At 34.5% G+C, this 12468-nt stretch overlaps 1 protein-coding gene across 1 annotated transcript; it reads left to right on the top strand.

Annotated features, from left to right (window-relative positions):
- The first annotated feature begins 9849 nt into the window (after positions 1-9849).
- Positions 9850-11563, top strand: LOC145010615 (uncharacterized). The gene is made up of 5 exons (XM_078969136.1): positions 9850-10386; positions 10458-10598; positions 10671-10707; positions 10809-11079; positions 11128-11563. The coding sequence occupies exons 1-5, from the start codon at positions 9850-9852 to the stop codon at positions 11561-11563; spliced, it is 1422 nt and encodes a 473-aa protein (XP_078825262.1).
- The last annotated feature ends 905 nt before the right edge of the window (positions 11564-12468 follow it).

The raw sequence follows: 12468 nt of genomic DNA, 5'->3' as shown, positions 1-12468 counted from the left end.
ATTTTATCATATTTTATTTCGGGAACAAATTCCGCAACTCTTTTAATCAAAGGATTACTCTGATTTTATAAATAAATAAAAAAAAAGCATAAACAAATTGGTCTTTTCTGACCGTGAAATTGGGGATGTCACAGTTGGTATCAGAGCATTAGTTTAAGCGAACTAGGAATTTGTAGGAAATTTCTTTACCTAAACTTAGAATGCTAAGCAATGATTGTGAGATGAGTGTCTACTGTATTTTAGACACGAGCACTAATATATTTTAGGAAAGTTGCCTAAAATGATTTTATATGCTAAATGTTATATGTTTTCCATATATGATATTATTTGTTCGGATCTATGGTTTGTTGCCGACCGGGTTTGGAAACCTTATGTGTTTAGGATTCTAAGCGTACGACTACGGTATTAGAACTAACATGTAAATGTTTCAGAGTGATAATGATTATTTGAATATCTACTGTGAATGATGATCTAAATTCACATTATTCGGTGTATAGATCAACAATGGTGAGAACAGGAAGTGGAGTTGGAAACGTTGACGAACACAGGAATTAAGCACCTGTGATTGAACCAGTAGTTTTGGCAGCAATAACACCTAAGCCAATGACAATGGCTGGAGTTCAAATGATGATCCAGGAAATGTTGGATCATCAGATGGAAGAAACCAGACATCTGATTAGGCAGAATCGTGAAGAATTGTCAATTCAAGTTGAAGATCCCGAAGTAAATGGAGGGCAGTCTGAAGGAGGAAACTACAGTGGGTCCGTTGGTCAAGCCAGCCCACCAATAGCTCGCCAAAACAACCAGGATGGAGGAAATAACGGACGTGGATGCAAGTACAAGGATTTCATGGAATTCAAACCACCGTGTCTTTCTGGGAGCCCGACATCGGTGCAAGTCATGGACTGGATCTATGAGATGGAGACAATGTTTGAAAGTTGCAAGTGTAGCAACAGACAAAAGACCACTCTTGCAATTCCTCTGTTAAAATCTGGAGTACTGAGCTGGTGGAAGTTACTAGCTGGTTCGATGCCCAAGGGGGAAGCTAGCAAGATGTCTTGGGAAAAGTTCGTGATGAAATGGAAATGCAATACTGCTTTGAACAGTATCTTCTGGAAATCAACAATGAGTTCCAGAATCTGAAGAAGGGAAAATTGAGCATCACTGAATACACTACAAGCTTTACGAAGAAAATGAAGATTATTCCATACCTAATTCCAACTGAACTTTCCAAGGTCAACAAATTTGCCAATGGATTACCAGTGGACTTTGGTCCGATAGTTAAGCAAGCAACCACTCTAAAAGCCGCCATCTGGCCAACCAAGAATGTTGAGACCCAAATAAAAGAAAACGGTATGGAGTGAGCTGAAGTTGGAGAGAAAAGGAAACATGAAGGATCTTCAACGATCAATAAAGAAAGAAAATTCTCGAAGTCTGGGGGAAGGGATGAAGCTAAATGGCATGAGAAGTGTAAAAAGAAATACTTCGGGAAATGTAGCGAGGAGATGACTTGCTACAAATATGGGAAGATAGGGTATTACGCAAAAAATTGTGCACCCATCAAGAAGGTGTGCTACAGATGTAACGAAGAATGGCATATTTCTAAAGACTGCCCACAGAAAAACAGACTGCTACAGCCAAGGGCATTCAACATGCTCCTTGACGAAGCAAAAAACGACGGGAGGATTAAAAGATGAATACTTCATATTAATATATAAAGTCTGTATCAGGAAGCATAGTCTGTTAGAGGCATAATATAGGCTGAACTTGAACTTTTGTGTAATAGTTTCAAGAAATAATATAAACCTTGGTTTTGTATCTGATGTGTTAAATGATTGTATTATTTATGTTTGGTGACTTGGTCGACAGAGGGACAATACTTGGGACGAGTATGAGTAGGTGTGAATGGTAGTAGAGATCTATACTACCGGAAGCATAGGACTCGCACTTGGATCAGGGAAAGTCGCAAGGATACCAAGAAGCTAGTAATTGATTCCATTTTATTCAAGTATGTCATTACCATTGTTTCGGTAATGACTAATAGGATGGTTGTTATTCTGACCCTAGTGGTCATATCAAATTGAGTCCGACTACGATGAGAGGTCATCGGGACACGACCCATCGGTCTATTATAATAGATTAAGGAATGTATTTATCCTAAGAAGAATAAGGATTCCACAATAAGGATTTATTTTGTAACTTGAAGGTTACGATTAAAAGTCCAACATATAATGAAGAGCAGATGAAAGATTGAGCATCACGGTTATTAATTAGGATGGAAAGTTAACGTATGGAATCATTGTTCAAGCTCTGTTTTGTTGATGATTCTGCGACATAATCATCCTAAGGGAGAGATAATTGTAACACCTGTAGATTAGGGCTAGTAAATTTAAGGACAATAAGCGTCAAAAATGACTTTTTGATGGAAGATTATTTAGAATGAATAATCTTAACTAAGTTATAGTATATGTTACAAGGATTCCTTACATATAAAGAACGTTAAAATCTGAGTTATAACGAAGAAGTTATGACCCGTCGAAGTTTCGTGACAAAACCGACACGACGCTGAATGACGTAAAAAGTGAATTTACGTTAGAGCTATATTTAGCCTTAGCGATCTAAGCAAAATTCGTAGAGTTCGTTAAACCTTGAGCGTGCATAAAAAGAAAGTCCAAATTTGACTTCGTATGAGGAAGTTATGATTTTTCTAAGTTTCGCCTTAACGGTATGCAACCCGAATACTTGATTTGAGATCGAACGGTTTTTAGCCAAAACAATCTAAACGAGAATCGAATATCTTGTTGATACTAGTGCAATGGTAAAAAGATAGACGAAAACAGACATCAGATGAATAAGTTATGAATTTATAACAGAGTTTTCTTGTCCCAGCCTACTAAAAATAAATAATAAAAATAAAGTCAAAATTAACCGACGGAGTCTAAATGAAAGTTGTAGAGCATAGTCTCATCTACGCGTGGATATAAAGAACATCGAAAACGGAGTTCGTATGAGGAAGATATGAATTTGTGAAGTTTATTAAATAATTAAAATATTAAATTTAATTATAAATTTCGATATTATCCGAAGGGCGGGGGGGGGGGGGGGGGGACTCAGCAACCTAATCCAGGTTACGCCCAACGTAAAATTTAATTATGCCCAGCGTAATTCGGGGTTTCATCCCCTATAAATAGATGTCGAGTGCACCCGAGTTCTATTGCTCATTTCTTCCTTCCTTTCTTATTTTTGCATCGTTTTGCGTGCAAGAAATACCCCGAAGCCCTGGTATCATTCCCAAGACCCGAAGCAAGTTCCGAAGCCCCGAAGATCCCGAGAAGTGAAATTCCCGAGCCGAAGCTCTGCCCACGAGAAGTCCAGTTTTTGTGAAGATCTTCAAGATCTACCGAAGAATACTGCTTTTACAAATCGTGGTGCTGTTCGAGCATCGTCTAATCGAGTGAGTGTGTGGTTACTTTCTTCTAGGACATAAATACAAAGTATTTTCTATGAAATACGTGCTATGTGTTTATATATATTGTTTGTTTATTTGAGATGGGTGGAATGAATGTTTTATATAGGTTTTAAATGAGTTAACCTGTATATATATATATATATATATATATATATATATATATATATATATATATATATATATTATATCTACAAATGTGTTGGGTAGAACATGGGTAGATGGAATAGTTGATGTGTGATGAAAGATCCTTGTTAAGTGAAACTTGGCGACTATGGAGTTAGCGCATGTTGAGTAAACCTTGGCAACTATGGAGTTAGCGCTTATTGAGTAAGCATTAGCGACTATGGAGTTAGCGCTTGTTGATTAAACCTTGGTGACTATGGAGTTAGCGCCTGATAGCTATGGATTTAGTACCTGATAGATAAACTTTGGCAGCAATGGACTTCATGCCAATTCCTTAGGTCAATCCTTAGGATAATTGATTCTTAGGGTAAAACCTTAAGAGTAAAGAAGATAATGGGGATGGGTAGTTGGGTTAATTGTTTGATAATTGAATATAATAATTATATTATTATGGGTTTAAAACCCTATATGCTCACCAGGCTCCCAAGCCTGACCAACTCAGTTTTCTTTGCATTGCAGGTAGTGACACAAGGGTATAAGTTGGTGGACTTGACGAGAGATTTTGGATTATAGATCAGTAGTTATAAATAAGTGTTGCAAGGTCTATTTTATATTGTTTATGCTTTTAGCATGTATCGGAACATGACATCCCGAGATTTTGTTATTTAATGAAAATACATTTCTTTAAGAAATGCTTTGATAAATTTTATTTTATCATATTTTATTTCGGGAACAAATTCCGCAACTCTTTTAATCAAAGGATTACTCTGATTTTATAAAAACAAAGCATAAACAAATCGGTGTTTTCTAGCCGTGAAATTGGGGATGTCATGATGGCCATGCGTGGCGACAAACTGGAGGTTGACTTTTGAGCATTGAATTTAACAAAGTATGACTTAAGGTCATTTTATGTAATTTGTATGGTAGTTTGAGTTTGGGTCCATGTTGATTGTATTGGTGATCTGTAGAGGCAGCATTTGAGCAATGATATGTTCAACTACTTCTTAGTCTGTGAGCTGAGTCTTTGTCACTGTACTTTTGGGTCGAAAGACAACAATGTCATCCCACAAGGTTATATACCCTGGTATATAGGGTGATGTTATGCTAGTTATATGATAGATTGGTAGACCTGTATGGTTACCTATATTTGTGGGATATGTGTTATGATTATTTATTGTATATGTCAACTTATACGCGTTGGGTTGAGGCGTTCCTGCTTTATGCTAAAGTCCAAGAAACCAGGGGTGGGCCGAATAGGCTGTAGGCCCTGTGAGATGGTCCCGTCAGGTCGAAGGCCCAAAGAGTAGTCTAGCTAGGTTATAGGCCCTGTAAGACGGTCCAATCAGGCTAAACGCTCATATTTGCATGTTATTATATGTTTGGTTGTGTGGGGGTATTTTGGGGGAACTCACTAAGCTTTGACTTAAAGTTTGATTTTATGGTTTCAGGTACTTCAGAGGACAATGGAAATTCGAAGGCTTGATCGTGCACATCATCCAGGATTTTATGTGTTTTGATGATTTTGGGATACTCTCATTCATGATCATGATTTTAGTTTGTTTTGTAAACTTATGGATTTTAGGGACGTTACAAATTGGTCCATGTTAATCACTACATACTCTCTCTCTCTCTCTCTCTCTCTCTCTCTCTTTCTCTCTCTCTCTCTCTCTCTCTCTGTCTCTATGTGTGTGTGTATATATATATATATATATATGGCTAGCTTAAAATGTGGATGAACATCTATTGTGCGAACGTGTGTGAATAATGCTAGTCTATAAGAATGACAAAGAGAATATGTTGTTTGGTAGTGTGTATACATTCTCACTAATTCTTATTTATTTATTTTCTCAAAAATCTTTTTTTACTTATTTTGATTCTTACATAATACGATTATCAATAACACATTCTGACTGAAATTAGAATCGTAAAAAAGTCTATAATACCCATATAGACAATTTAATAGCGAGAATGCAAGATAATGAAAATAGTTATATGAGGTTGAATGTATTCATATTAGCAAAGAATATATTTTCCTAGTCATTCTTACATAAGAGTATTGTGCATACGTCCGCATAATAGATGTTTGTCCACATTTGAACCTTTCTCTCTCTCTCTCTCTCTCTCTCTCTCTCTATATATATATATATATATATATATATATATATATATATATATATAAACACACACACACACACCAGCCATTACCCATGCAAAACGGTAACGGCGAAGAGTTCGATGCGACAACTATTTTCATTAGAAAACATGTTATCTTTCAAGGAACCAAAGTTACTTTTCGATAAATCACTTTCGCTCGGTGTTTATTTATCATTCGAAAATATCAATTTAAAAGTGTGTTGATGTTTTGGATAAAAACTAGAAGTATGTTGATGTTTTCTGTTAAAAAAAGAAAGTGTTGTTTTGAACTAAAAATAAATGTATACTTTTGTTTTTTGTATAAATATATATTGTTGATTAAAAACCCAATTAAATCCTCATTTTTTCAATATAAGTACGATTTATATTTTTTTTTAGTAACAACAAAAAAGTAACTAATAAATCGGTACCTAGGAGGAGATCCTTATCCAATTTAGGCGATCAACGCACGTCAAACGCTTATTTAACGTCCAGGTGGAGACTTAATTCTATTAGAAATTTTATTTTTTAAAGTTAAATATTACATAAGTATATGCTAATCTAACAAAATTAATAAATATGATAGATTTTTAGTGTTATTTACTTATTTTGTCAGAAATAAATAAAATATTAAAAGAAAATTGAATATTTTATATATTCTTAGAAAAGTAAATTTATAAAAATTATTTTTTTTTGAAAATTTTAATATAACATTTTAAAATTTGAAATTTTAAAAATTAAAAATTTAGGATGCCCTAAACCAATATAACCTTCTTTGACTTCCTCCATTGTTTATTTAAATTTTATGTTTAAACTTATTTGACGGGATTGTCTAGAATGATAACTTATTATCATTACTTAAAGACGATAGGTTAATAGATTTTTATAAAACAAAAAATTAGTTTTAATGTTCTTTTACGGTTTATAATATGAACCATATAATAAAAGTACTACCTTTAAAATATTAAAAAAAGGAAAATATTTGGAAAAATACTAAAAGTTTACCCTAATTTATAAAAAAAAAATCTCAAATTAAAGTTTGTTTATGAAAAAACATGAATTACCGATAAAACTAACAATCTGACCCACTTTCCCGGTTAACTGGTTTTCATTACGTACCTGTTTCATTAAAGTCATATTATTTTACTCTAATTATGAATAAGTTTCAAACTAAAATATAATGATGATTTAATATTTTTCTCCATGTAACATACATTTTACCAGTTTCATTGCAAACCTAGATGCCTAGTCATTAAATGAGCTTATGAGATGGATATGTTGAGCTATATAATGTTATATTTACCATAAAACTTGATATCTTGATGTGTTGTATATTTTTTTGGAATATAAAATACATACAACGAAAACTGCAATAATTATATAAACTAGAAACAACTGCATTATTTTTTTTACGTTTATAAAAAATTTCAAATTATCTGTCTAATCTTATGTAACTTAATATATCCATCTCATCAGACATCAGCTCATTTACTGCAATTTTTTCTTGCAAACATATATTTTATTGGTTTCATTGCTGACCTAGTTACATAATCATAAATAAGCAGATGAGATGGATATCAAATTTTACATTAAATGTAGTATTATATAACACATCTTATTAGTTAATATAATGACTATGTGTGTAAGTCAGTAATGAAACCGATAAAATATAGGTTAAATGGAGAAAATGGTCAAATCATCACTAAATTTTTGTTTGGGATTTGTTCGTAAATTAGGATAAAATATTAAGACTTTAATGAAGCATGTACGTAATGAAACCGGTAAACAGGAACAAATTAGTTAACTCGCTATTTTTACCGGTAATTTATGTTTTTTTTTTTGTTAACAAAATTTAGTTTGAAATTTTTTTATAAATCAAGGTAAAATTTTAGGCGATTTCCCTTAAAAACTATTCTTTTAAGTGACATCAAAATTCTAGATCACCCTAAAACTTATATTATTTGACCAAATATTTTCTTTTAGTGTTTATAATTTATAATTGACTAAACTGCACAAATGGTCCCAGTGGTTTACACAAAATTGCCACTTTGGTCCAAAAACGTTTTGGCTAGCACCACAAGTCCAAAGTTTCCATTTTCTTGCATATTTGGTCCAATGGGTTAACTTCCGTTTGTTTCTCTCTGTTAAGTTATGTTTGACTAGTCAAATCAGGGGTATTTTGGTCATTCCCTATTTATGCCCTTTATTTTATATTAATAAAGGAGAGTTCGTATGTATGCATTGCCATACGGATAATATCGAGCCTAATTCACATTTATAGTCCTTAAAAACCGTGAGTCGATACAATTTACCTCCTCATTGACTGAGGATCAAGAACCCTAAACTGATTAACAAGGTTGATAGCTTCAATCAGGCGAGTTTCGTAGTGAATGCATATACCAATGTGGCACTTAAGGTTGTCAAGCACATCATTCGACCCAAGGGTGGTTTATGGTACGTAATTTTGTTTTTGATCATTTTGTTGATTTTCTTACAAGAAATCATACCTTCTGAACTTTTTTTTTTGCTCTTGTGTTGAAGATGGACACCCTACATTGTTTACCATCAAGCTACATCATGGAGGTGAGTTCACAAAGTTTCCAAATGTCAACTACATTGAGGGTACTGTGACGTATGTAGATATGGTGGATATAGAAGAGTTTTCTATTCACGAGATGGATGCGATTATGAAAGGGTTAGGATACTCAGTTCCTCCGGTTATCTACTATCATTTTCGAGTGCCAAAAGGAGACATGCATTTTGGGCTACGGGCCCTGGGAAATGATGATGATGTCCTCAATCTTTCCCAGTATGTGAAGGAGCATAAACTGATAAGGGTTTACACCGAGCATGGTATTACTAACTTGCTTACTTACTTTATGGCTCCTAAACCTGTAAGAAAAGTTATTATTGAGCAATTAGAGGAGATCGATGAACATCAAACCCCACCAACTAATAACCAACCCAGTGGCATGCCACAAACATGCATACCACCTGTGATAGAAAATGAAGCTGCTTTAGCCTTGTCAATATCCCCTGAATATAATAAAAAAAGGGAATTTATCAAGGACAAACCATTATCATCATGTATTAAGAAATTGGTGATGGATGATGTTAGTGTTGATAGGATTGGTGGGAATAAGGATGATGCAGATAATGAAATTGACCACGGATTTAATGAATTTGATGAGGAATGTAATGATATTAACCGGGATTTTAATGAATTTCATGAGGCATGTAATGATATTAACCAGGGATTTAATGAATTTGATGAGGCAGCTAATGACTTTGATATTGGATTGTACCAACAGATTTTACAGTCTAATGAACAGAATGTAGATGATGAGGTTCATGAAGGTGAGGAAAATACAGTTAATAAGGAAGTCACTGAAGAAGAGAATCATGACAGAAATGAAATGAATGATGAGAATGTAGAGATGAGAGATTTTGCAGTTGATGATGGAAGTGAAGATAACATAGAGATTGATGAAGACAATACTGAAAGAAGTGATGAGAGTGAGGACAGTGATGATAGTGATTTCTGGGTGGATGAAGACAACATCATCCCTGATGTAGAAGTAGACATGAGGGATTTTTACATGAATATAGATCTTGAAGCAGAATTTCTTGAAAAAAGATTACCAAAGCATAGAGAGAATGACAGTGATGAGGTCAATGAAGAGTTGGGTGTTATAGATAATGATCAATGGGATTCATTGGATGAGGGTTCTGATATAGATAGGAAAAGAAGAGCTGTAATAAAGGAATTGGGGAAGGAGACTAGGTGCTCTCAAGGTGAGATACACAAGGTAACTTTTAGGATAGGACAAAAATATAAAAATAAGAAAGAGTTAAAGGAAAAGATACAATTGAATGCACTGGAAACAAGAAGGAATATATTCTTTGTGAAAAACGACAAAATGAGGTTAAGGGCAATCTGTAAAGGAACTGTGGCCTTTAATGATGGTCATGTCAGTGAACCTACCCCTTGTCCTTGGGTGATACAAGGTTCTAGGTCAGATGTAAATAGTAATTGGTTCATAAAAACTTACAACCACGAACATAAATGCCTCCAGACAAGAAAAGTTAGATCTGCAACAGCAAAGTTTATCTCTAAGTAGATAATGGACCAGATTGAATCCAACCCAACAATCCCAGTCAGAGCTCTTCAAGAACAACTTCAAAAGGATTATCAAGTTGGATTCTCTATTCACAAGGTATTCAGGGCCAAATCAACTGCAAAAAAACTTGTCCAGGGTGATTACAAAAAGCAATATGATGTTCTTAGAGATTACATCCTGGAGTTGCAGTCTACTAATCCAGAAACCACTGTGAAGTTAGAGTTTGATTCAGAACCCAACCTAAGTGCTACCTCAAGAAGGTTTAAAAGGATGTACGTGTGTTTGGGTGGAATGAAAAAGGGCTTTAGAGCTTGCCTGAGGGATTTTCTAGGTTTTGATGGGGCATTTATGAAGGGCCCTTTCCCAGGACAAATTTTAACTGCAGTTGGGGTAGACTCCAACAATGGAATATACCCCCTAGCTTATGCCATTGTTGAGACTGAGAACACTGACAGTTGGAAGTGGTTTCTAGAGTGTATTGCAGATGATCTGGACCTACATGCAAACTCAAACTTCACATTTATAAGTGACAGACAAAAGGTTTGTAATTTATTGTTTATATTTGACATATTTGGATGTGCTATATTAACTATGTTTTAATTCCTTTACAGGGATTGCAGACTGCCATTTCTCAGTTGTTCCCATGTGCTGAGCACAGGTTTTGCCTTAGGCATATACATGACAATATGAGAAAAACATGGAGAACTAATGAGTACAAAGAACACTTGTGGAATTGTGCTACAACAACAACAGTACCAGAGTTTAATCATAGGATGCATCAATTCAGCTCATATGATGTAGAAGCTTATAATTGGTTGAAGTAGATTCCCCCACAACATTGGGCAAGAAGCCACTTCACAGGTATATACTTCAACTTCCAAATTTACCCTTTTGTGTTGGTATATGTTTGATCCTTTTGTATTAGTATATGTTTGATCCTGACAATATTGTGGTGTTTTCAGGCAGAGCAGTTTCAGATATGCTTCTAAATAATCTTTGTGAAGTTTTTAATAGCAAATTGATTGAGGGAAGGGACAAGCCACTGATATCCTGCTTGGAGTACATTAGGGAGTATATGATGAAAAGAATATGCAATGTCATAAAGGTTCAAAAGAAGTGTGTTGGTCCACTAACCCCATCTGCAACAAAGATCATGGAGAAGAATGTGAATTGGGCATCTCAGTACACAGTTAGGTGGAATGGGTCAGATAAATACCAAGTGCAAGGGCCATGGTAGGATCAACATGTTGTTGATATGGTTGAAAGAGTATGCAGTTGTAGGAAGTGGGAATTAACAGGACTCCCTTGTAAGCATGTCATTGCAGTCCTAAATGACAAAGCAGATAATGGTGAGGAAGTTGGAGAACTGCACACTTATGCCCACAGGGTGCACTGGCTAGAAACATGGAAAGCAGCTTATGTGTACAAAGTAGAGCCTATTAAAGGTCGAGCAATGTGGCCTATAAGTGAATGCCCAATTAAAATCACCCCTCCTATACACAAAAATCAGCCTGGAAGGCCAAAGAAAAAGAGGAGGCACTCTGCTGAGGAGAAAAGCCAGAAGAAGGGAGACAATGTTGCTAGTGGTAGTGGGAGTCAAAGCAATATTGCTAGTAGGAGTGGAAAGCTTACAAGAAAGTTTATCCAAGTAACCTGCAGCAAGTGTAAAATTAAAGGGCACAATGCTAGAACTTGCAAAGGCCAAGGGGGTAAGTGATTGGATTTCAAGGGATTTTGATGTTTGTAGGGGTATAAGTGTCTTTTTGGGATAATGTTATGTTTATGTGTATTGTATGTTTAGTACTTTCTGTGTTTTGGGGTTTAACCATTTTGGATGTTACTTTTGGTACTTGATAGTGTACCCCTGTGATGTATGGGAACAATTTACACTGGATTTAATGTAATGATGTCTTGATGTTATTGTAATGTATAATTTTTTGTTGTAGAAGTTGACCAATATACCCTTTTAAACAAAACATACATTTGTCATTGATAATGGGTAAACTACATACAAAATAAATTGATCAATATGCCCTTTTAATCAAAACATACATTTGTCCATATACAAAATAAATAGACCAATATGCCCTTTTAAACAAAACCACAAGACAAAACTGCACACATGGTCTTATGGTTTACACAAAATTGCCCAATATAAATTGACCAATATGCCCTTTTAATCAAAACATACATTTATCCATATACAAAATAAATAGACCAATATGCCCTTTTAAAAAAAAACCACAAGACAAAACTGCACACATGGTCCTGTGGTTTACACAAATTTGCCCAATATAAATTGACCAATATGCCCTTTTAAACAAAACATACAATTTTCATTGATAATGTGTAAACCACATACAAAATAAATAGACCAATATGCCCTTTTAATCAAAACATACATTTGTTATTGATAATGTGTAAACCATATACAAAATAAATAGACCAATATACCCTTTTAAACAAAACCACAAGACAAAACTGCACACATGGTCATGTGGTTTACACAAAATTGCCCAATATAAATTGACTAATGCCCTTTTAAACAACACCACAAACAAAATAAATTGGTCAAAATGTACATACCAAATATAATCACCATTGACAAATTGCTGCAAAACA

This window comes from Lactuca saligna, chromosome 8 (assembly GCF_052625555.1).
Source record: "Lactuca saligna cultivar CGN05327 chromosome 8, ASM5262555v1, whole genome shotgun sequence".
In the NCBI taxonomy this organism is placed as follows: Eukaryota; Viridiplantae; Streptophyta; class Magnoliopsida; order Asterales; family Asteraceae; genus Lactuca; species Lactuca saligna.
The sequence above is the reverse complement of the archived record's forward strand: the minus strand, read 5'-3'. Positions and strand labels throughout refer to the sequence as shown.